This window comes from Microcaecilia unicolor, chromosome 4, assembly GCF_901765095.1.
Source record: "Microcaecilia unicolor chromosome 4, aMicUni1.1, whole genome shotgun sequence".
Classification (NCBI taxonomy): Eukaryota; Metazoa; Chordata; class Amphibia; order Gymnophiona; family Siphonopidae; genus Microcaecilia; species Microcaecilia unicolor.
Genome location: NC_044034.1, coordinates 17,883,968 through 17,909,294, shown reverse-complemented (window position 1 = coordinate 17,909,294; position 25,327 = coordinate 17,883,968). Strand labels below are relative to the sequence as shown.

General features: G+C 45.3%; 1 protein-coding gene across 1 annotated transcript in view; it reads left to right on the top strand.

Moving 5' to 3' along the window:
* LOC115468216 (solute carrier organic anion transporter family member 2B1-like) overlaps positions 1 to 25,327 on the top strand; it is a 143,423-nt gene that overhangs the window by 44,260 nt on the left and 73,836 nt on the right. Inside the window, exon 9 of the mRNA XM_030199750.1 lies at positions 5,172 to 5,294. Within this exon, the coding sequence (XP_030055610.1) occupies positions 5,172 to 5,294 (123 nt within the window). The remainder of the gene's footprint in view (positions 1 to 5,171; positions 5,295 to 25,327) is intronic.

Below are 25,327 nucleotides of genomic sequence, written 5' to 3'. Positions count from 1 at the left end.
TAGTATTTTTGTAGCGTAAATAAGCAGTTCATGTCTACTTGTTCCACTTCACTCAGAATTTTATATACCTCTATCATATCTCCCTGTGGTGCTCTAACAGCTACAGTCACTAACTTGGTACCATGTTATTTTGCACAAACACCATTAATGCAGTTCAGTGGCGTTCCTAGGGGCGCTGACACCCGGGGCGGATCGCCGATGCGCCCCCCCCGTGCAGCATGACCCGCCCCGGCGAAAGAACACCCCCCCACCCTGGCGAAAGAACCCCCTCACCCCCGGGTGCACGCCGCTGGGGGGGGTGCCGCGTGCCAGTCAGTGTCGTTCGTTTCCATGCTCCCTCTGCCCCGGAACAGGACTGTTCCGGGGCAGAGGGAGCATGGAAACGAACGACGCTGACTGGCGCGCGGCACCCCCCCCAGCGGCGTGCATCCGGGGCGGACCGCCCCCCCCCTTGGTACGCCACTGATGCAGTTTATTTTACTGCAGGTCTCATTTTATGCAAAGAGCAACTACTAAACAAATTGCAAATCGCGCAGAAAACAGCAGCTAGATTAATCTGCAGATGCGCATGCTTTGAGAGAGCCAGCCAGCCCTTTGTTGCAAAGCAGTGGCGTACCAAAGGGGGGGCGGTGGGGGCGGTCCGCCCCGGGTGCACACCGCTGGGGGGTGTCGCGGCGCGCGCCTGTCAGCTGAGTTCTCTAACTTCGCTGCAGCTCCCTCTGCCCCGGAACAGGTTACTTCCTGTTCCGGCCGGGGCAGAGGGAGCTGCAGCGAAGTTAGCGAAGTTAGAGAACTCAGCTGACAGGCGCGCGCTGTGGCACCCGCCCCCCCCCCAGCGGCGTGCACCCGAGGGGGTGTCATTTCGCCGGGGGAGGTGTCATTTCGCCGTGGGGGGGGGGGCGCGCTGCACCCGGGGGGGGGGGGGGGGGGGGCGCATCGGTGATCCGCCCCGGGTGTCATGCTGGCTAGGATCTCCACTGGTTGCAAGCACTACACTGGTACTCCATTAGGGTGCGGATAATCTTCAAACTCTGTACCATGGTTTACAGAATCCTCTTTGGCGCCGCCCCAAACTACAAGAATGACCTGATCACGCTACCACCAAAAAATGCAAATGCAAGAAATTATGTAACCCTTCTATATCCAAACTGTAGAAATCTTGCATACAAATCAGTCCACTCAACAGGATTTTCTTACTTAAGCACCAAATGGTGGAATTCCCTACCCAGAGACCTGAAAAGCATGAATCACTACCTGAACTTTCGTAAACATCTTAAAGCCTACCTTTTCAAAAAAAAAGAAAATGTCCATGAACTATGACACCCAACAACAGGACCAATAGAAGTTCAGTTCCCGCCCTCGCTGTACATCTACCCAACCTGATACGACACTTCTGATAATAAAAATGTTATCACTGTAATTTGGTAAGCCACATTGAACCAATTCAGTTTGGAAAACCATGGGATATAAATACTGTTATAAATAAATAATCTGAATTAACAGCATTAAAACACACTAATATGGAACTGAGGGGGCAATTTTATAAGTGGACACTTACAGGCTTATTTTCGAAAACGATCGCCAGCAATCTTCCGACATAAATCGGGAGATGGCCGGCGATCTCTCAAAAACGACGAAATCGGTATAATCGAAAGCATCTTTTTTGACACCATTGCCGCTTTCCCGTCGCCACGCCGGTGAAAGTTCAAGGGGGCGTGTCGGCGGTGCAGCGAAGGCGGGACATGGGCGGGCATGGGCGTGGCTACCAGATGGCCGGCTTTCGCGGATAATGGGAAAAAAACCCGGCGTTGATCAGTATTTGCCGGGTTTACTTGGTCCTTTTATTTTCACAACCAAGCCTCAAAAAGGCGCCCCAACTGACCAGATGACCACTGGAGGGAATGGGGAATGACCTCCCTGTACTCCCCCAGTGGTCACCAACCCACATGTAGGTGCCCCCTTCACCCATAAGGGCTATGGTAGTAGTGTACAATTGTGGGGAGTGGGATTTGGGGGGCTCAGCACCCAAGGTAAGGGAGCTATACACCTGGGAGCTTTTTTTTTTAAAAATTTTTAGAAGTGCCCCCTAGGGTGCCCGGTTGGTGTCCTGGCATGTCAGGGGGACCAGTGCACTACAAATGCTGGCTCCTCCCATGATCAAATGCCTTGGATTTCGCCAGGTTTGAGATCGCCGGCATTTTTTTCCATTATCGCTGAAAAACAAAACCGGCGATCTCAAACCCGGAGAACTCTGGCATTTGGCCGGGCTAAACCGTATTATTGAAAAAAAAGATGGCCGGACATTTTTTTCGATAATACGGTTCCGGCCAGCTGTTGCGCCGCCGCCAAAATAGATCGCCGGCGATCTATTTCGCCGGCGACGTTCGATTATGCCCCTCTTAGGGGCCCCAATATCATATTGTGAGAGCCTGTTTTATAATGGCATCTGAGTACCCAGGTTCCAGTTTCAGAATACTAGCATAACCCAATATCGGTATTCCTTCATTTGCATGCCAGCAATTACACCAATCAACATGTTACTGTAAGTGTCTTGCATAAGTGGGAGCTCCACCCAGGTCCTGCCCATGCTTTGTCCATGTATACGTCCCTCTTGCTAATGCACACTATCCAGCTTATAATCGAACGAGAATAACGCCCAAGTTCCGACCTAAATCGGGAGATGGGCGTTCTTCTCACAAAAACAAATAAAGCGGTATAATCGAAAGCCGAACTTTGGACGCTTTCAACTGCACTCCGTCGCGGATGCGGACAAAGTTGACGGGGGCGTATCGAAGGCGTGTCGAAGGCGGAACTGGGGCGTGGTTATCGGGCGAACAGAGATGGGCGCCCTTCGCCGATAATGGAACAGTTTTGAGCTAGAATTTAGGACACTTTTCCTGGACCCTGTTTTTTGACGAATAAGGCCCCCAAAAGTGCCCTAAATGACCAGATGACCCCCAGAGGGAGTCGGGGATGACCTCCCCTGACTCCCCCAGTGGTCACTAACCCCCTCCCACCACAACAAATGATGTTTCACAACTTTTTACTTTCACCCTCAAATGTCATACCCTCCTCCCAAGCAGCAGTATGCAGGTCCCTGGAGCAGTTGTTAGGGGGTGCAGTGGACGTCAGGCAGGTGGACCCAGGCCCATCCCCCCCCTACCTGTTACAATTGTGCTGCTTAATGCTACTAGTCGTCCAACCCCCCCAAACCCACTGTACCCACATGTAGGTGCCCCCCTTCACCTCTTAGGGCTATAGTAATGATGTAGACTTGTGGGCAGTGGGTTTTGAGGGGGATTTGGGGGGCTCAACACCCAAGGGAAGGGTGCTATGCACCTGGGAGCTCTTTTACCTTTTATTTGGTTTTTGTAAAAGTGCCCCCTAGGGTGCCCGGTTGGTGTCCTGGCATGTGAGGGGGACCAGTGCACTATGACTCTTGGCCCCTCCCACGAACAAATGCCTTGGATTTATTCGTTTTTGAGCTGGGCGATTTCATATTCCATTATCGCTGAAAAGCAAAAACGCCCAGCTCACACCTTGACGAATAAAACATGGGCGTCTTTTTCTTTTAAAAAATACGATCCGCCCCGCCCCTTCACGGACCCGTTCTCGGAGATAAACGCCCATGGAGATAGGCGTTTCTGTTCCATTATGCCCCTCTATGCCACTTATTCGTGCTTTTGTAAAATAGTGCTTAAGCACCCTGCTGACACTTTCAGAGGTAAGTCTATATTTATGTGTGTAAGTGCTAGTATTTATGCAAAGAGATGCATTACTGTGTGTGCCCAGTAACAGAATTGCCCTTTACATGTGCAAATCCCTAGAGAATGAAGGGAAGCTATTTGGTGGCAGCCTCTGTGTTAAATGGGATGACAGGAGAGGGGGTTGAGGAAATGGCAGCTGTTTTTCCTTTAATGTTGAGAGGGAAAGTGACCAGCCAAATTTAGCCCTTCTTTTGCAGCTCCAAAATTTGTCTTTCTTTAACTGATTACATAGTAACATAGCAGATGACGGCAGAAAAAGACCTGCACGGTCCATCCAGTCTGCCCAACAAGATAACTCGTATGTGCTACTTTTGTGTATACCCTACTTTGATTTGTACCTGTGCTCTTCAGGGCACAGACCGTATAAGTCTGCCCAGCATTATCCCCGCCTCCCAACCACCAGCCCTGCCTCCCAACACCGGCTCGGGCACAGACCGTATAAGTCTGCCGAGCACTATCCCCGCCTTCCAACCACCAGCCCCGCCTCCTAACCACCGGCTCTGGCACAGACCGTATAAGTCTGCCCAGCACTATCCCCGCCTCCCAACCACCAACCCTGCCTCCCAACCATCGGCTCTGGCACAGACCGTATAAGGCTGCCCAGCACTATCAGTATTGAATTATTATTATTAGCATTTGTATAGTGCTACCAGACGCACGCAGCGCTGAACACCTGATACAGAGAGACAGTCCCTGCTCAATAGAGCTTACAATCTAAAAATACAGACAGACAAGACAATTAATGTCTGTTAACTGGCTACATACTGGTGTGCACCCCTCTATATTCTGTCTGGTCCTCTCTTTGACTGGTGCACATAGAGTTAGATGGTCAGAGGGGGGAGATTTTTAACCAGGCCGACCAAATTTTGGTTTTGGCACTGAAACTGACCCAAAATCCAGATTCGGCCTTGTACCCGTAACGCTTCTATCTACTCCCTCACACGGAATAGCTTATCCCCTTACTCTCTCTTCTCCCCCCTTTGCTCATGGGAGTGCAGAGATGGCGTGAGCAGGAGCAACTGGGGGATCGCTCCTGCCCCAACTATACCACTAGACCATCAGGGATGCTAAGGTAGGCCTGAGGAGGGGGGGGGGGGGGGGATGCCTACCATTGGGTCCAAGTGGGCGAAATTGAAGCTACCTTTCTTCGGGGTGACGGAAAGGGAGGCGGGAGTACAGGCTGTTCCTGTTAGGGGGAGGGAGAAGGGAGTGTAGGTTGCTAAGGTTTGGGGAGAAACCAGTTTTGCTTCAATTTAAATTGAGCAATTTTCAGGCAAAGCAGAGAAAAAAAAATGGTTTTGATCGCCCTTCTACAGACATATTTAACTGGGTAATTACCAAAGGTAGCCAGTTAAAGCTTCTGAAATTTGTTGTCATTACATATATTTGTACTATTTTTAACAGCTAATACCTCAGCTTTTGCTATTTTGCAGGAGGAAGATGACACCATGGAAGGAGCTTTTGCTCTGCAGGAACGGAAAAAGACACATTATTCAGATAACCTTACCTTAAAAGAGTTTATTAAATGTATGTAATATTTTTATTAAAGTTTTTCCCTGATTTATACTAGGGCTTCTATGAATTTCAGCAGCTGTTCTCCGAGGACAAGCACGATAGGATAGCTTTACATTTGGGTAATATTATCCAATGGAGCCTGCTGAGAACATTCTTTTTGTTTACAACTTTTTAGAACATTAGTCCAGGGGCGTAGCCAGACAACAGATTTTGGGTGGGCCTAGGCAAGAAGTGGGTGGGCACCAAGTGTTCTCCACACCACCACCACCAAAAAAAAATATCTAAGTTGGCAGGAAAACGTTTCTTTCCACCTTGGCAGTCTGCAGAAGGCATGCGCTGAAAACTGAGCCTGCGCAGGTTCCGGTATCGTTGAGAGTAGCGTTTTTGTTACCATTAGGCGGAAGTCTTCAGCTGATGGAGCTTTGGATCCCCACCAGCTACCGCTAAATGTGTGCGACTGTTGGGTGGGCCTGAACCCTAAGTGGGTGGGCCCTGGCCCACCCAGGCCCACCTGTGGCTACGCAACTACATTATACCATGCATCTGCATGCGTCTTCCCACCTGTCGCTGTCGTGCAGGATCTAGCCTGCCTGCTATTTTTCCTCAGAGCAAGTCGGATGCACTTATATGTGCCCCCTTGAGCTTGTGTCCTGTTCTGAGGAGTCTTTACTTGTTTCTAATTTTCAGTTAGAGAAAGTATCTATTCCTGTTTTAAACTCTATTAAAAGCTTGGGAGTTATCATAGAGTCTACTCACATCTTTTAAAGTACAGATTCCAGCTGTGATTAAAACTGTGCGTGTTTCTTTTTTTTTTTTTTTTTAATTAGACTGGTGATGAGGCTAAAAAGGTTGTTGTCACCTAATTTTTGTCAAGTGATGCAGTTCACTTTTTTGTGGTTTACTACTATGTTAAGGGCATTGCAGATTACTCAAAATGTTGCTGCATGAGTCATTAGGGTGTTATCGAAGATGGAACATTATAACCCCCTTGCTTTCTAAGCTTCATTGGTTACCGGTTGTTTGGATATCAATAGAAATCAAACAAAATAAAACATGGAAAAGAAAATAAGATGATACCTTTTTTATTGGACATAACTTAATACATTTCTTGATTAGCTTTCGAAGGTTGCCCTTCTTCGTCAGATCGGAAATAAGCAAATGTGCTAGCTGACAGTGTATATAAGTGAAAACAGTCAAGCATTACTATGACAGTCTGACAGGGTGGGAGGATGGGGGTGGGTAGGAGGTATGCATGGGGACATCAAAGCATATCACTGATATTCTAATAGGATGGGTGTGGATAGGTGAGGGGTGGGGTGATCAACAGGGAAATACAGCTTTATGGTTTATAATGGGCTAGGAACCCCAGATCCTTGTTAAGTCCTTTCTGTTGGGTGTTAAAATATTCAATCATTCTGACTTCAAAGGTCTTACGTTCTTGTATGGTTTTAAAGTTACCTTTCAGAATTCTCACTGTGAAGTCACTGGTACAGTGTCCTGGTCCTGTAAAATGCTGATCCCTCACCTATCCACACCTATCCTGTTAGAATATCAATGATATGCTTTGATGTCCCCATGCATACCTCCTACCCACCCCCATCCTCCCACCCTGTCAGACTGTCATAATAATGCTTGAATGTTTTCACTTATACAGTATACACTGTCAGCTAGCACATTTGCTTATTTCCGATCTGAGGAAGAAGGGCAACCTTCGAAAGCTAATCAAGAAATGTATTAAGTTATGTCCAATAAAAGAGGTATCATCTTATTTTCTTTTCCATGTTTTATTTTGTTTGATTTCTATTGATAACCTTAAGAGTGGACTAACACGGCTACCACACTCCTCTACTTATGGCGGTTGTTTGGAGAATGAGGTTTATGATTTTGGGTTTGTTTTTTTTTTTTTAGTTCAATCAGTTTTTTATTGATTTTATAACATATTGTAAATTTAGTACCAATGACAATAACAGTTAACAGAAAGGTCAATGTACTCTGACTATATATATACATACATATATGTATATTCGTATGAAGTATGCATGCATATCAGATGTTATAGTATTAATGCCAATGTTTGTAAAGTACCTGTACGTTAATTACTTAGCTGGATGAATATTTAATCACCGGAGACCAAATTTTATTATATGCCATAAAGGAACCACATTTCTCTGCTGCTACTTTTTCGTATTTAGCTGTTAGACATACTGAGTTCCACCACATTTCGTAGGTTAACTTTGTAAAATCTTTCCAGTTTTGACATATCAATTTTATAGCCACTTGGATCAATATACGTAGTAGTTTAATTATATGTGGTGATAATGTATTGTTAATGCCGAAATGTCCTGCTATTATCGTTTTGTAAGTTAAAGAAATCTTTAAATTTAGTATAAGAGAAATTGTTTTCTCTATTTGAGACCAATATTCATCCAGTAATGGGCAATGATATATTAAATGGTCCAAGGTTCCTATATTGTTGCAGCAGGACCAGCAACGATTGGAAGCATCTTTTGATATCTTAGATAGTTTATATGGTGTCCACATAGCTCTATGTAATATATAAAATGACGATTGTGTAAGAGCTGATGATTTTGACGATTTATATAGAGATGACCAAATTTCTTCCCATTGATCTTCTGATAGTTGAGAGTTGATTTCTCTATTCCAAATGTTCTGCAAAGCCAATGGAGGATGAGAAGAATGTTCTTGTAGGATTTTGTACCATATGGAGGCCATTTTCTTTTTTGTATCCAGTTGATGACATAATGTTAAATAACTTGGTGTATCGTCCTTTAAAGTATTAATGTTAAAGCTAGAAGAAATACAATGTTTTAGTTGGATCCACTGGAAAAGGCAATGTTTATGCAGATTATATGTTTCTTGTAATTTAGAGAAGGGTATCCATTTATGTTTGTCCAAGAGTTGATGTAGATACCAAATTTTAGCTTCCATCCAATTGGGCCATGCAATGCACTTCCCATTGATTTTAAGATTTGGATTGTTCCAGAGAGGAATCATGGTGGTTGAGTGAATTGGTGCTTTTACACAAGAGTCCAGTGAATTGAAAGATATTTGAGATGCAGAGATAATTGGATTAGTTTCTGATTTGTTTGTAATTGACCATGGTAGTAAGTATAGTGGAATATCTTTATATAGTTTTGCTTCCCATTTTAGCCATAAAGGTTCTGGTTGATCTTCTCTAGAGATAATCCATGAGGAGCTTTGTCTAAGTATAAAAGCTTTGTGGTTTTTAAGGCTTTACATGATGAGGCTCCCCTGGCTATCTCCTCTCGTTTGAAGGTTTATCATCCTACAAGAACATTACGTTCTCAGGTAAATTTCTTTTGGAAATTTCTTCTTTTTGACAAGTTAGATTAGAGGAGGACAGAGTAAGAATGGTTTTTATGGCTGGTCCATTTATATGGAACGAATTGCCCTTAGAAATAAGGCAGATAACGTCTTTGTTATTATTTAGGAAACAGTTAAAAGCACGTTTGTTTAATCAAGTTTCTTTTATCTTAACAGTGTTGTTACTTGGATATGTTTTAAAAATGGAGAATAGTGATATTTGTTTATTGTTATTATGTGTATTATGCTTTTATGTACGCACTGCTGTAACCTGCTTAGATTTTTGAAATTTGATAAATAAATACATTTGACTTCCATGATTTTTTGCGGTTTTCTGCCTTCCAGTTTGTAAATCCTGTTGCTCTGTCACACCCCTTTGTTATAGTATAGTAGTAAATGCATAATAAGTGTCGGCAGATAAAGACCTGTATGGTCCATCCAGTTTGTCCAACAAGGTGGCCAGTTGTATCTGGCATTCTGCACAAATTCTCCTTTTCTTGATTATTCTTGATTACTACTACTACTACTATTTAGCATTTCTATAGCGCTACAAGGCGTACGCAGCGCTGCACAAACACAGAAGAAAGACAGTCCCTGCTCAAAGAGCTATGTAATAAAAGTGAGCCAAGTATAGGACAATCAAGCCATTGTGACATCACTGATGAGGTTGGCTCTTATTGGTGGCCTGAGGCATTATGACATCACACTATTAGCTCTGGTTACAAGAGACTACTACTACTACTATTTAGCATTTCTATAGCACTACAAGGCATACGCAGCGCTGCACAAACATAGAAGAAAGACAGTCCCTGCTCAAAGAGCTTACAATCTAATAGACAAAAAATAAATAAAGTAAGCAAATCAAATCAATTAATGTGAACGGGAAGGAAGAGAGGAGGGTAGGTGGAGGCGAGTGGTTACAAGTGGTTACGAGTCAAAAGCAATGTTAAAGAGGTGGGCTTTCAGTCTAGATTTAAAGGTGGCCAAGGACGGGGCAAGACGTAGGGGCTCAGGAAGTTTATTCCAGGCGTAGGGTGCAGCGAGACAGAAGGCGCGAAGTCTGGAGTTGGCAGTAGTGGAGAAGGGAACAGATAAGAAGGATTTATCCATGGAGCGGAGTGCACGGGAAGGGGTGTAGGGAAGGACGAGTGTGGAGAGATACTGGGGAGCAGCAGAGTGAATACATTTATAGGTTAGTAGAAGAAGTTTGAACAGGATGCGAAAATGGATAGGGAGCCAGTGAAGGGTCTTGAGGAGAGGGGTAGTATGAGTAAAGCGACCCCTGGCGGAAGATGAGACGGGCAGCAGAGTTTTGAACCGACTGGAGAGGGGAGAGGTGACTAAGTGGGAGGCCAGCAAGAAGCAGATTGCAGTAGTCTAAACGAGAGGTGACAAGGGTGTGGATGAGGGTTTTGGTAGAGTGCTCGGAAAGAAAGGGGCGGATTTTACGGATGTTGTAAAGAAAGAAACGACAGGTCTTGGCGGTCTGCTGGATATGAGCAGAGAAGGAGAGAGAAGAGTCAAAGATGACCCCAAGGTTTCGAGCTGAGGAGACAGGGAGAATGAGAGAGCCATCAACAGAAATAGAAAACGGGGGGAGCGGGGAGGTGGGTTTGGGGGGGAAAATGAGAAGCTCGGTTTTGGTCATATTTAATTTCAGGTGGCGTTGAGACATCCAGGCAGCAATGTCAGACAAGCACGCTGAAACTTTGGTTTGGATGCAAGGTGAGATATCAGGGGTAGAAAGGTAGATTTGGGAGTCATCAGCATAGAGATGGTAGGAAAAGCCATGGGATGAGATTAATGAACCCTTCAGAATGTGGCCTCTCCGTTCCAGAAGACATTGTAGACTTCACAGTCATATCTTTTATATTACAGTCTTGTATATAGGCAATACAAGATCCTGGATGAAAAAGAGAATGTAGAATAATTGATATGCAATGGAGTCTAAATTATTCAAAAACAAATGATATGAAGCACCATTTCCTCTTAAAAAAGAGGAAGAAGACCTCAGAGACCAACACTCAATATGTCCATTCTTTAGTGGTTCACTTGCCCAGATAAATGTTTTCTTCTCTCAGAGCCATTTATATTATTTAGTCCATAATGTATTAAGCAATGAAGTTATATTATTTGAAAAACTCACGAGTAAACTGTTTTTACATACATCATATTTATATTAGTCCCATTTGTGATACCGTGGCACCAGATATAGCCAATGTGCACATTTCAGATTTTGAATTCAAACATTTCACTAGACATCCGTGTGAAAGGAATATTATCATGTGGAGAAGATACATTGATGCAGTGGCGTTCCTAGGGGGGGCGGACACCCGGGGCGGCCCCCTGCCCCCCGGGTGCAGCGCCCCCCCCCCCGATGCAGCGCGGACCCCCCCTCCGACGAAAGACCCCCCCCCCGTGAAAGAGCCCCCCCTGGGTGCATGCCGCTGGGGGGGGGGGGGTGCCGCAGCGCGCGCCTGCTGCGAGTTTACTAACTTTGCTCGTTCGCTGCAGCTCCCTCTGCCCCGGAACAGGAAGTAACCTGTTCCGGGGCAGAGGGAGCTGCAGCGAACGAGAGAAGTTAGCGAACTCTCGCAGCAGGCGCGCACCGCGGCACCCCCCCCCAGTGGCGTGCACCCGGGGCGGACCGCCCCCACCGCCCCCCCCCCCCCCTTGGTACGCCACTGCATTGATGATATCATCTAATCTGTAAGGGATGACAACTTTGATTTTCACAAATGGCTCAGGACAAATCTACAGTTTGGTTTAAAAAAATGATAATAAACGGATTCTTTATTTGTATGATTTGATCAGTAGAATAGAATATTGTCTTTCCACATCCATTTACAGAAAAACCCACAGGTAGAAATAAACTTCTTTACTTTACTAGCTTTCTTAATAGGTCTTTAAAATCAAGCTTACCAACTAACCAATTTTTTACAATTAAAATGTCTTTGTTCCGCAACAAATGAATTTAAACGTCCCTACCCGTAACCTCCGCTCTCTAGACAAATCCCTCCTTTCAGTACCCTTCTCCACCACCGCCAACTCCAGGCTCCGCCCTTTCTGCCTCGCCTCACCCCACGCTTGGAACAAACTCCCTGAGCCCATACGCCAGGCCCCCCTCCCTGCCCATCTTCAAATCCTTGCTCAAAGCCCACCTCTTCAATGTCGCTTTCGGCACCTAATCACAACACCTCTACTCAGGAAATCTAGACTGCCCCAACTTGACATTTCGTCCTTTAGATTGTAAGCTCTTCTGAGCAGGGACCGTCCTTGGTTATTATTTTGTACAGCGCTGCGTAACCCTAGTGGCGCTCTAGAAATGTTAAGTAGTGATAGTAAATGTCTGTCAGAAATTATGGCGAAAAGTTTCTTGACAAACAGTATCCTGGCCAATATATTAAAAAAAAGGTTACCAAAGGGTCCGTGAATCAGTTGGGGATATACTTTTTCAGAATGATAACCAGAAAAGAAAAAGAGACACTGTAGTTTGTCTATTCAAATTCACACTTTTGGCTCACAATAATCAGCAAAATTCTTAAGAAAAACTTGCATATCCTTCAAACAGTCACAATTGCATATTCAAGACAGAGAGAAATCTCAAAGAAATTGTAAGCTCTTTCTACAATGCCATCAGTATCAAATGTCTCATGTCACAAGTGCAGTTTTAAAAGTTATTTCAAATGTGATAACTTTCTCTGCACGTCCAGTTACTTCTAAACAATATGAATTGAAAGATTTTTTTTTTTTCAAATTGTAACACTGAAGCAATCATTTATGTAGCTATTTGCCCTTGAAATTTGCTTTATACAGCGAAAACAAAAAGAAAATTCAAGGCAAGGATCCTAAAACATAAAAGCTGTATCAAGAGAACAATTTTAGATAAACTCATGATACCATATTGTATCATTAAAGTGCACAGTTTTGAGCAGCTTTGCTTCTGTGCTTTGTATGTGGCTAAAATGAATAAAAGGTGGTAATATTTTATTTATTGTATTTGTATCCCACGTTTTCCCACCTCTTTGCAGGCTCAATGTGGCTTTATCATGGATACTGGAAATAGCAGAAGATATACATTTGGCTTTACAGAAGGATTTTGGGTTACAAGGTCATGAAGTTCAAGATAGTGGCATTACAGAAGACATTGACGGACATTAGGAATACAAGATACTGGTATAGCAGAGACATTGTAGAACAAGAGACGTATTACGACGATTGTATGTGTATTTGGAGATCTTACATGTGGTATGTCTTTTCAAAGAAATGTGTCTTTAGTAGTTTTACGGAAGTTGGTCAGTTCATAGGTCACCTTCAAGTAGCGTGGTAGCGCGTTCCAGAGTTGCGTGCTCAGGTATGAGAAGGTGGAGGCGTGTGTTAATTTGTAGTTCAAACCTTTGCAGTTGGGGAAGTGAAGATTAAGGAATGTTCGAGAAAACTTTTTTTTCCCTTATATGGAAGGATAACCCCTATCAGTAAAATACCATGAGACTAAAGCCAAGGGTCATTGGTACCATTTTGAATTCTGGCATTAACCCAGGCGGCAGAGAAGGGAGCTTGCTGCCACTTGGGACCACCTGACCCCCGATGTGGACACCGCCAGGGTGAGTCCCAAAAAGAATGTTGGGGGTTGAAGGAAAGGGTTTGATTGGGGTAGGGTTTTGCAGCTAGGGGCGGGGTCTGTGTATCAGGGGCAGGCTTGTTGAGGAGGATCTGATCTTTTCATCGGGGGTGCAAGGGGATCTTGAACATTTAATCGGGGGTGCTGGGGGATCAGAACCTTGTATCAGGATAAGGGGCAGGGGGGGGGGCTTGATAATATCCAGATGAGTGTGAGGGGTCAGGGTCAGAAGTATATCATGGGGATCGGAGAAGGGGAATGTAGAAAGGAAGAAAAGTGCTGTTGCATCAGGCCAATTTATTTACCTTCAGCTGGCCCTGCTTCCGCACTGTCTGCACCTCCATATACCGCAGTGCAGCGGCGTAGCGAGGCCAGCTGACACCCGGGGCGGGTCGCCGCTGCGCACCCCCCCCCCCGGGTGCAGCATGGCTCACCCCCCCTCGGCGCGCGCAACCCCCCCTCGGAGTGCATTTTTACCGCTGGCGTTCCGCCCCGCCGAGTGCACGTCGTCTCTGGGAGCTGCATCGGCTCCGTTGGTTCCCTGCTTTCTCTGCCCTGGAACAGGAAGTAACCTGTTCCAGGGCAAAGAGAGCAGGTAACCAGCGGCGCCGACACCCTCCCAGCGCGTGCACCCGGGGCGGACGGCCCCACCGCCCCCCTTCCTACGCCACTGCCGCAGTGCCATGCAGTGTGGTAGGCAGCTGCCTTGTGCAGTAAATGCAGGCCAGATGCTGACCATGACCCCTGTATTTACTGCAAAGGCATTGCGGTTACTGCGCATTAATTTTTGCATTAACCATGTGGTAATTGTAAAGAGTACCACACTTTAGTAAAAGGTCTCCTTAGTTTGGCAGAGGCAATGAAAACAATGTTACTTTTCCACTCACATCAATCACAAAGTCCCTCAGTTCTGTTCCAGGCTCCAGGCCTATGACAGACTAGCGTCTGATGCCTTCCTCCTTTATATGGGAGACAGGTCTTCTGTATGCGTATCCTCCCATACTTCTTGTGGGGAAGATTTTGCTGAAACGCAAGCAAGACCACAGCACCATGATTCCGATCCCTCCTTAGTGGCCTCAACAGACCTGGTTACCCTCTTCTGGAGTTATCCTCCGAAGAACTGTGGAGATTGGAGTGTTTTCTGACCCTCATCATGCAGAACAAGGGATCTCTTCTGCATCCCGACCTTCAGTCTCTGGCCCTCACTGCTTAGATGTTGAGAGCCTAGAATTTGCTTCCATGAGTCTTTCAGAGGGTGTCTCCAATGTATCTGGCTGTTTAACAGGCACACAGGTATGTTCAGGCATGCAGCAGTCTTTATAATGACGGTTTTTTTGAGGAGCGGTGTGACTACGGCGTGTTTGAAGGTGTCAGGGACCGTTGCGGTGGAAAGAGAGAGGTTGAGGATGTGACAGATAGAGGAGGTGATAGTGGGAGAAATGGAGTTAAGTAAGTTGGTGGGAATGGGATCAGAGGGACAGGTAGTGCATTTCGAGGAGGAAAGAAGGTGGGCGGTTTCCTCTTCAGTGATATCAGGAAAGGAAGAGAAGGAGGCATGGGTTAGGTGATTGAGGGAGTGGGTTAAGGGAAGAAGAGGAGGAGGCGGCTTGGCAGAGAATCCAAGGTTGATCTTCTGGACCTTGTCATGAAAGTAATCAGCCAGTGATTGAGGAGATAGGGGGGGGGGGCGGGGTTAGGAGCTGAGGTTACTTTGAGAAAGGAGTTCAAGGTAGCGAAGAGACGACGAGGGTTAGAGCCAAGAGAATTAGTCAGATGGGTGTAATAATCTTGCTCGACGAGGAATAGGGAGGACTGGAAGCAGGTCAGCATAAATTTGAAGTGAATGAAGTCAGCATGGATGCGAGACTTCAGCCAGAGGCGTTCAGCAGAGCGGGCACAGGACCGTAGGTATCGGATACTAGGGGTCAGCCAGGGTTGAGGGTTGGTACACCTTATGGTACGGGTGGTGGAGGGTGCAAGGGTGTCCAGAGCAAAGGAAAGAGTGGCATTGTAGGAGGAGACAGCCTTGTCAACAGACTTGGAGGACAAGATGGAAGAGAGGAGATTAGAGATGCATGAGGAAAGGGAAGGAGGGTCAACAGCCTGGAGATTTCTGAAAGAAGTGGTAAGCATCGGGTGGGACTGAGGAGGAGGGTGATGAAGTGTGAAGGTGATCAGATGGTGGTCGGAGAGAGGAAGAGCTGAGGCGCAGAAGCTGGAGGGTGAGCAGATAGAGGAGAGGACAAGATCAAGACAGTGACCATTCTGGTGAGTTGGGGTGGTGGAGCTCAGCTGGAGATTGAAGGAGGATGTCAGAGTGAGGAATTGAGAAGCGTAAGAGTCGGATGGGTCATTAGCGTGGATGTTGAAGTCACCAAGAATGAGGGATGGCGATGAAGGTTCAAGAGGATATACATGTTGGGACTATTTTCTTGAGGTTTTTTTTTTCATTTTTGTATTTTTTCTTTTTTAGTCGTGAATTTGGGGGAGCACTTTCCCACGTGCATCACTTTTTCACTTACTCACATTAAATGTCATCTACCATTTGGATGCTCAGTCTCCCAGTCTCATAAGGTCCTCTTGCGATTTAACAACTTTGAATAACTTTGTTTCATCAGCAAATTTAATCATCTCACTAGTTATTCCCATCTCTAGATCATTTATAAATACGTTAAAAAGCAGCAGTCCCAGCACAGACCCCTGTGAAACCCCAGTATCTACCCTTCTCTATTGAGAATACTGACCAGTTAACCCTACTTTCTGTTTTCTTTTAACCAGTTTTTAATCCACAATAGGACATTACGTCCTATCCCATGACTCTATAATTTCCTCAGGAGTCTTTCATGAGGCATTTTCTCAGATGCCTTTTGAAAATCCAGATACACAGTATCAACCGACTCACCTTTATCCTCATATTTATTCACCCCTTCAAAGAAATGTAGTACACTTGTGAGTCAAGATTTCCCTTCACTAAATCCACGTTGGCTTTGTCTCATTAATCCATGCTTATGTATATGCTCTGTAATTTTGTTCTTATAATAGTCTCTACCATTTTGCCCGGCACCGATGTCAGGCTCACCGGTCTATATTTTCCAGATCACCGCTGGAACCCTTTTTAAAAATCGTCGTTACATTGGCCACCCTCCAATCTTCTGGTACCATACTTGATTTTAAAAATAAGTTATATATTACTAACAATAGTTCTGCAAGTTCATTTTTCGATTCTGTCAGTACTCTGAGTTATATACCATCCGGTCCAGGCAATTTGCTACTCTTCAATTTGTGAACTTGTCCTATTACGTCTGCCAGATTTCCAGGGATTTGATTCAGTTTCTCTGATTCATCAGCATTGAGTACCATTTCCGGCATTGGTGTCTCTCCCACATCTTCCTTGGTGAAGACCGAAGCAAAGAATTCATTTAATCTCTCCGCTATGGTCTTGCCTTTCCTGAGTGCCCCTTTTACCTCTCTGTCATCTAGCGGTACAGTTTATTCTTTTGCTGGCTTCTTGCTTCTAATGTACCTAAAAATGTTTTTACTATGTATTTTTTGTCTTCAACACAATCTTCTTTTCAAAGTCTTTGCCTTCCTTATCAGCGCTTTGCATTTGACTTGCCATTCCTTATGCTGTTTCCTGTTATTTTAAGTTGGAGCCTTCTTCCATTTTCTGAAGGATTTTCTTTTATCTGTAATAGCTTTCTTCTCCTCACTTTTTAACCATGCCGGCTGTCATTTGGCCTTCCTTCCTCCTTTTTAAATCCATAGACTATAAGGGCAAAAGAAACCTCATAGACCACCATGGTGAGATATGTTTATGTACATTTAAATATTTAGGTGTATTCGTTTAAGTTTTTTTATATTTATAATTGTCCTATAGATTTGATATGATGCCACTGATGCAGACGTACGCCGGAATGTAGCCACGTCAGGTGATGCTGCTTTCCAACCCCTGAATTTATCTGCAAATAAAATTATTAGCAAGTGTCTGCTTTTTATGACCTTTTCCCAGCTTTAACTGTTAAGGCTTTCAGGGATCGGCTGGCAAACCAAATTATTGATTCAAACAATCAGGTTGCAATGTACTATGTCACAGTGGTGTACCTAGCTTGGTTGCTCCCCGAAGTGAGTCACACTCCCCCAAGGCACATCACACATGCACCCCCAAAGCATGTCACACCCCCCCTCCTCCTAGCAAGGGGGTATATGGAGCAGTTGCACAGCTGTCAGCTCTGCCGGTCCCCTGCCCCGGAAGAGGAAGTAATGTCAGAGGGGGCATGGGACCGGTAGAGGTGACAGCCGCACCACTGCTCCCTGCACTCCCCCCCCCCCCTTGCTGCATGCACCAGGGGTGAACCACCACCCCGCCTTTGGTACACTACTGCTTTGTCAACAAGTAGGGAAGCACAGGATTGTACCTCCTGTTTCAGGAAGCAGTTAGGATGTGGAAATGGGACCTCCTCCCATAGGATGGTGCTCAGAGCTATTTACCTGGTGAGGAAAGACAACTGTCTAGCAGACAGACTTAGTCAGGTCATACAACTACAGGAGTGATCTTTTAAACATGGGCTTTGTCCAAAAGAACTTTTGAGAGTGGGGCACCTCTTCGATAGACCCTTTTTGCCACTAACCTCAACAAGAAAGTTCCTCAGTTCTGCAGCTGGCTGAGATCACACAGCAGACTAGCCTCTTATGCCTTTCTCCTTAGTTGTGGGTATGTGTATCCTCCAGTGTTTCTCACAGTGAAAATTCTCCTGAAACTCAAGTAGAATTAGGGAACCAGGATTCATCACACCATGCTGGCCACATTAGATATGGTTCCCTCTATTTCTGAAGCTAGCTTCAGAAGATCTATGGGGATGAATACTTATCAACCTTCATCACTCAGAATGAGGGGTCACTCTTACATCCTGACCTCCTGTTCTAAGCCCTCACTGCTTGCATGTTGAAAGTTTACCATCCTATAAGGCTCCGCTCAAGGTCTTCTTGTTTACCATGGCCTTTGGCTCTTGCCAAACTTCTCTGCCTGCCGGCTCAATTGGTACCACATGACAGCGTTTCTCCCTGCTTCCCCAGTGTAGTTCTCTTGTAATAACCCTGTTTCCCTAGGTTGATTAAGCTCTTTTGCCTTTCCTATTTATATTGTAGTTATTTTCCAATTTTTTTAAAACTCATTTTAGATTGTAAACCGCTTTGATCTGCCATGTCTCAGTTAAAGGCGGTATAGTAACTTTTAATAAATAAATACATTTGTAAACTTCGTTGATGTGTTCTCTCTTAACTGGTATATCAGGACTGATAATAAACTTGGGACCCCTTTTACTAAGCCGTGTAGGCGCCTACATGCGCCAAAATGGAGTTACCGCCCCGACTACCAAGGGGCTCTAGCGGTAATTTCATTTTTGGCGCGCGTCCGATACACACGTCTGAAAAATATTTTCTGTAATGGTTCATCTCAGTGCAATTGGAGCTTATAATCATTGTGTAGAGGATAGGCCCATCTCTTCTCAGCCTTTAGTTGTTAGCATCGTGAGTGGCTTGCTTTTGCTAAAACTTCCCATCAACACCCCTCCCCCCAGGGGAATAAGATCAATTGTCTTACTCAGCTAATGAAAGCTCCCTTTCAGCCATTTGGTTCTTGTCATCTGAAGTACCTGATCTGTAAGGTCTTGTTTTTGGTGGTGGTCACTTCAACCTACAGGCTCAGTGAGCTACAAGCCTTAGTAGGTGATCCACCTCACACTAAGTTTTCACAGAGTTATTTTGCATATGCATCTTAAGTTCCTTCCTAAGGTAGTGTCGGAATTCCATTTTAACCAGTCAGTTTTTCTGCCAGCATTTTTCCCAGAGCCACATACCGCAGCCTGGTGAATGCACACTATACTTTCTGGGCTGCAAGAGAAACGGACCTCTATCTGGAGTCAATTAAAGCCTATAGAAAATTCATCCAGCTTTTTGTTATTTTGACCCCAACAGGATGGGGCTGTCATTACTAAATGCACTCTTTCAAATTGGCTAGCAGACTGCATTTCCTTTAGTTGTGCCTAGGCTGGGCTGACTCTAGAGGGTCATGTCACAGCTCACAATGTCAGAGCCATGGCTGTCTCAGTAGTCCACTTGAGGTCAACCTCCATAGAGGAGAAATGCAGAGCTGCAATGTGGACCTTCTTACCACGCATTCACGTTTCACTAATGCCTAGAGTAGGGCTCCCATCACGAGAGCTGATAGTCCTTCAGAATTTATTTGGGGCCTAGAACCCAACTCCACTCCCTAAGGCCATTTGTTTCTGTTCCAGACTGTCTAAAAAGAAAATAATAGTTACTGTCATTTGCTTGCATTATAGGTCTTGGTCATTGCATATCCTTGTTGAATTCCCCCTTTTCTTTTGAGACAGTCTGGTCGCTAGGAATTCTGGATGTTACGTCCTGCTTGACCTTGGAGAAAGCGAAGTTGCTTGTGGCAGATGTTCTCCAAGGACAGCAGGATGAATATTCACACTGCCTCACCCCCCTCCCCTTGGAATTGAATTCTATCAGTTATTGTATTAGACTAAGCTGGTCTTACAGTGGACAGGAAGACACGTGCATTCATGGTAGGTTGTTTCCAAAATCTTCTAGTAGAACCCTGGGGAGCATGCTGCACTGGGCTCTGTCAGATGATATCACCCTTGAAGGACACCTCCTACAAGTAACTTCAGTTTATAGAACACTAGTAAAAAAGGCCCGTTTCTGATGCAAATGAAACGGGGGCTAGCAATGTTTTCTTCTGTGTGCATTTGGGAGTGTGTGTGTCCCTGCCCTCTGGCCTCTCTCCCCTCCCCCCTCTGAGTCCTTCACTGTTACAGAGCCAGCGATTTGATTTCGTGCTCTGCTGTTTTCCTTCACTGACTGTGTTACAGAGAGGGCGGGGCAGACACTCATAGGGAAACCGGATATCTCGCCCCCTTCACACTTCCGACTGGAGGCTTCATAGAACGTTGGTTTTGCCTTTTATATAGAGAGATCTTCCAGCTTTTATCTATTGGAAGGGACAGGATCCAGAGACTTATACTGAGAGAACAGGTCTGGAGCTTTGAATTGGGTACTGTAGAATTGTACGGTTTAAATGAATTCATAGAATGGCATATCATTATTTGATGTATACATTCTTTTTGTTTAATAATAGGAATTTTCTTGTATTTCCTTCAGTTGCTTCCTCTGTTCTTGTCTGCAGAACATCATTTGGTTTCAATAAAGTTTGGGGGACGTGGTGATGTCATGCATTTTTTTATACCCTTTCATTTTTGCAGGTTCCTGCTTATAGAACGGGAGTCTTTCAACATTCGGTAAGCCCTTTCAGGTTAAACTTGGACGGGTTCTGGATTTGTCATAGTCTCTTTAGCAGTTAATTTTGGTTCCTGATACAGAGATTCGAAACGGAGGGCCTCATCGGACCAGAGCTGTTAAAATACATGAGAGATAAGTCGCAGCGTTTTTTCATTGTGTTTTTGTGTAAACGATTTTACTTTTTCACGTTTTATTTACACTATAAATTGGGGGCACTGCTGTGTGAACATTGTGTAGGCACTTTCTTTGTTTAATCACAGTTTCAGCGGCAGGTCTATGATGTTAAGTACACTGGAATAGTGCCTAGGGCAGCATGTGATTGACATTAACCTCTTGTCGCTTCAGAAGACTTTCAAGCAGTGTTGTTGACATAAGTTCATAAGTACATAAGTAATGCCATACTGGGAAAAGACCAAGGGTCCATCGAGCCCAGCATCCTGTCCACGACAGTGGCCAATCCAGACCAAGGGCACCTGGTGAGCTTCCCAAACGTACAAACATGCTGTACATGTTATTCCTGGACGTTGACGTTGAGAATAACACTGCTCCTAAGTCTTATGACTGATGGTCTATCATTTAAACAATAATTTAAGTGCATGTGTCACTCATATGTCAGACTTATAGAGTTAGTGTCTTCTCTGGAATAGAAAGGTACTGAACATGTGCGGGACGTCATGCAGATACCAACAGTCAGGTTTAGTCGTGGTGAGTTGAAGTTGCTTCCATGGCTACCATCTCAATTCAAATCCTTTCCATTCTTAGAAATCCTTTATTAATTTTTCCTTCATTGAATTTCAGTTTTCTTTGCTTTTTTTTTTTTACAGCTATGTTCTGCACTGTTATCAGGATATTCAGCAGCATTGGTTTGTCTATGTTAACAGTCTGTTATTTGATTTTGCCCTGGCTGATTTTCACCCCATGTCCCCAGAATACATCCAATGCAGCCACATAATGTTAGACACCAGTACTCATGATATATATGAGTTGATTAGTAATACTTGCCTCCCCTTTAAGGTCATTTTGATCTAAAGAGGACTTGGTCCTTTTTTTCCTGATGTTTAAAGGAGTAAAATCTTCAAACTTTTACATACTAGGCTGTTCTTGTATGGAATAGCCTATTTGAGAAGTCTCGGTGTATGATAGCGTATTCCTGCAGCGCAAACTTATTCTACGTTGGTCGGATATTTGGATAGAGTGTAGTTCTATATACAGGGGTCATCAAAAGTGTGGAAAATGCATGATATATGATGGGAAGATGGTAGAACGAGAGGACATGAAATGAGATTGAAGGGGGGCAGACTCAAGAAAAATGTCAGGAAGTATTTTTTCACGGAGAGAGTAGTGGATGCTTGGAATGCCCTCCCGCGGGAGGTGGTGGAAATGAAAACGGTAACGGACTTCAAACATGCATGGGATAAGCATAAAGGAATCCTGTGCCAAAGGAATGGATCCTCAGGAGCTTAGTCAAGATCAGGAGGCGGGGCTGGTGGTTGGGAGGCGGGGATAGCGCTACGGTCTGTGCCCTGAAAAGCACAGGTACAAATCAAAGTAGGGTATAAACAAAAAGTAGCAAATATAAGTTATGTTGTTGGGCAGACTGGATGGACCGTGCAGGTCTTTTTTCTGCCGTCATCTACTATGTTACTATGTATGCAGTAACAGTTGAAGCTATTCAATTGGAAAAGGTGCAGCGAAGGGCGACTAAAATGATAGCGGGGATGGGACGACTTCCCTATGAAGAAAGACTAAGGAGGCTAGGGCTATACAGCTTGGAGAAGAGACGGCTGAGGGGAGACATGATAGAGGTATATAAAATAATGAGTGGAGTGGAACAGGTAGATGTGAAGCTTCTGTTCACGCTTTCCAAAACTACTAGGACTAGGGGGCATGCGATGAAACCACAGTGTAGTAAATTTAAAACAAATCGTAGAAAGTTTTTCTTCACCCAACGCATAATTAAACTCTGGAATTCGTTGCCGGAGAACGTGGTGAAGGCGGTTAGCTTGGCAGAGTTTAAAAAGGGGTTAGACGGTTTCCTAAAGGACAAGTCCATAAACCGCTACTAAATGGACTTGGGAAAAATCCACAATTCCAGGAATAACATGTACAGAATGTTTGTACGTTTGGGAAGCTTGCCGGGTGCCCTTGGTTTATTGGTACTTTCTATACCACTTTAACTGGCTAGGCAGAACTAAGCAGTTTACAATCCTACAGCACATCAGGGGCGTAGCTGCTATGGGGCCTCGGGGGCCTGGGCCCCCGTAGATTTGACCCTGGACCCCCTGCCGGCAACCCTCTCAACCCCCCCTCCTACCGCCAACCCGCCGCCTGCTGCCTTTGCTGGCGGGGGACCGCAACCCCCGGCAGCCGAAGTCTTCTTCTTTCGTTTGGTTTCTCAGTCTGACGTCCTGCACGTACAATGTGCAGGACGTCAGACTCACAGAAACAGAACGAAGCCCTGCAAGGTTGTACGTGCAGGATGTCAGACTGAGAAACCAGACGAAGGAAGAAGACTTCGGCTGGCGGGGGTTGGGGTCCCCCGCCAGCAAAGGCAGCAGGCGGTGGGTTGGCGGTGGGAGGGGGGGTGAGAGGGTTGCCTGCAGGGGGGTCTAGGGCCAAATCTACGGGGGCCCAGGCCCCCGTGGCCCCATAGCAGCTACGCCCCTGATGGATTGTAAACTGCTTAGTTCTGCCTAGCAGTTAAAGTGGTTTAGAAAGTACCAATAAACTATAAACTATTCAGCTTGGAGAAGAGACGGCTGAGGGGAGACATGATAGAGGGATATAAAATAATGAGTGGAGTGGAACAGGTGGATGTGAAGCGTCTGTTCACGCTTTCCAAAAATACTAGGACTAGGGGGCATGCGATTAAACTAGTGTAGTAAATTTAAAACAAATCGGAGAAAGTTTTTCTTCACCCAACGCATAATTAAACTCTGGAATTCGTTGCCTGAGAACGTGGTGAAGGCGGTTAGCTTAGCAGAGTTTAAAAAGGGGTTGGACGGTTTCCTAAAGGACAAGTCCATAAACCGCTACTAAATGGACTTGGGAAAAATCCACAATTCCAGGAATAACACGTATAGAATGTTTGTACGTTTGGGAAGCTTGCCAGATGCCCTTGGCCTGGATTGGCCGCTGTCGTGGACAGGATGCTGGGCTCGATGGACCCTTGGTCTTTTCCCAGTATGGCATTACTTATGTACTTATGAACTATTGGCATTGGTAGCATCAACTTCAAAGAGCTCTCTTGTCACATCAAAACACGCGGTGCCAAATGCTTAGATTCATAAAACTACTACTACTACTACTTAACATTTCTAAAGTGCTACTAGGGTTACGCAACGCTGCACAATTTAACATAAAGGACAGTGCCTGCTCAAAGAGCTTACGATCTAAAGGACAAGTGAACAGTCAGTCCGATAGGGGCAGTCAAATTGGGGCAGTCTGGATATCCTGAAAGGTGAGAGTTAGGTGCCGAAAGCAGGATTGAAGAGGTGGGCTTTGAGCAAAGACTTGAAGATGGGCAGGGAGGGGGCTTGGCGTAAGGGCTCGGGAAGGTTGTTCCAAGCATAGGGTGAGGCGAGGCAGAATGAGCGGAGCCTGGAGTTGGCGGTGGTGGAGAAGGGTACTGAGAGGAGGGATTTGTCCTGTGAACGGAGGTTACGGGCGGGAACGTAAGGGGAGATGAGGGTAGAAAGATAGTGAGGGGCAGCAGACTGAGTGCATTTGTAGGTAAGAAGGAGAAGCTCGAATTGAATGCGGTATCTGATCGGAAGCCAGTGAAGTGACCTGAGGAGAGGGGTGATATGAGTATATCGGCTCAGGCGGAATATAAGACGTGCAGCAGAGTTCTGAACAGATTGAAGGGGGGATAGGTTGCTAAGTGGGAGGCCGGTGAGGAGTAGGTTGCAGTAGTTAAGGGGCTAGCACTATAAAACAGAATTTCTTTTACACGCTTTGATTTAAGGTTTAAAATGGTGTTGAAACAAAGTGAATGTAAAACTAAAATGTCTGCTAATCTAAGATCCTTCCTAAATTTACATTATCCAGATTGAAAAAGGCCTCAAATACAAGTCTACCTACCAGGGGCGTAGCCAGACACCCAATTTTGGGTGGGCCTGGGCCCAAGATGGGTGGGCAGAAGAACTCCGCCCTGTCCCACAAGTGATTTGGTCTCTCCCTCTCTCACCTGCATACCATTGCCATATGGTCTCTCAAACATCCCCCTCCCACCATACCTTTTAAATAGCAGATTTTCACTGGCAACAAGCAGCAAATAATACACACTGCTCATGTTGGCTCCACAGCCTTCCCTATGATGCAACTTCCTGTTTCCGCATAGGCGGGAATACATCAGAGGGAAGGCTGGTATGCAGGAAGGACAGGAATTTTCGGCTGGTGGGGCTTGGGAATCCCTGCCAGACACTTCATAGGTGTGCTGCTACTGGGTGGGCCTGAGCCCAAAGTAGGTGGGCCTGGGCCCGCCGAGGCCCACCCTTGGCTACGCCACTGCTACCTACGCATCCAGCTTCTCCTTCATAGGCACACAGCTATGGAATGCACTACCCAAAATATTAAAATTAACCCAGAACCATCTAAATTTCAGGAAATTACTGAAGACCACCCTGTTCAAGAAGGCCTACCTTCCTGACTCAACCTAATTTACCGCTTCTTTGTTATGGCAAAATCCGTGGACCTTATCATTTTTTATTCACTCTTATTATCTCTGTTTTTCTACACGATATCTATATGTTTA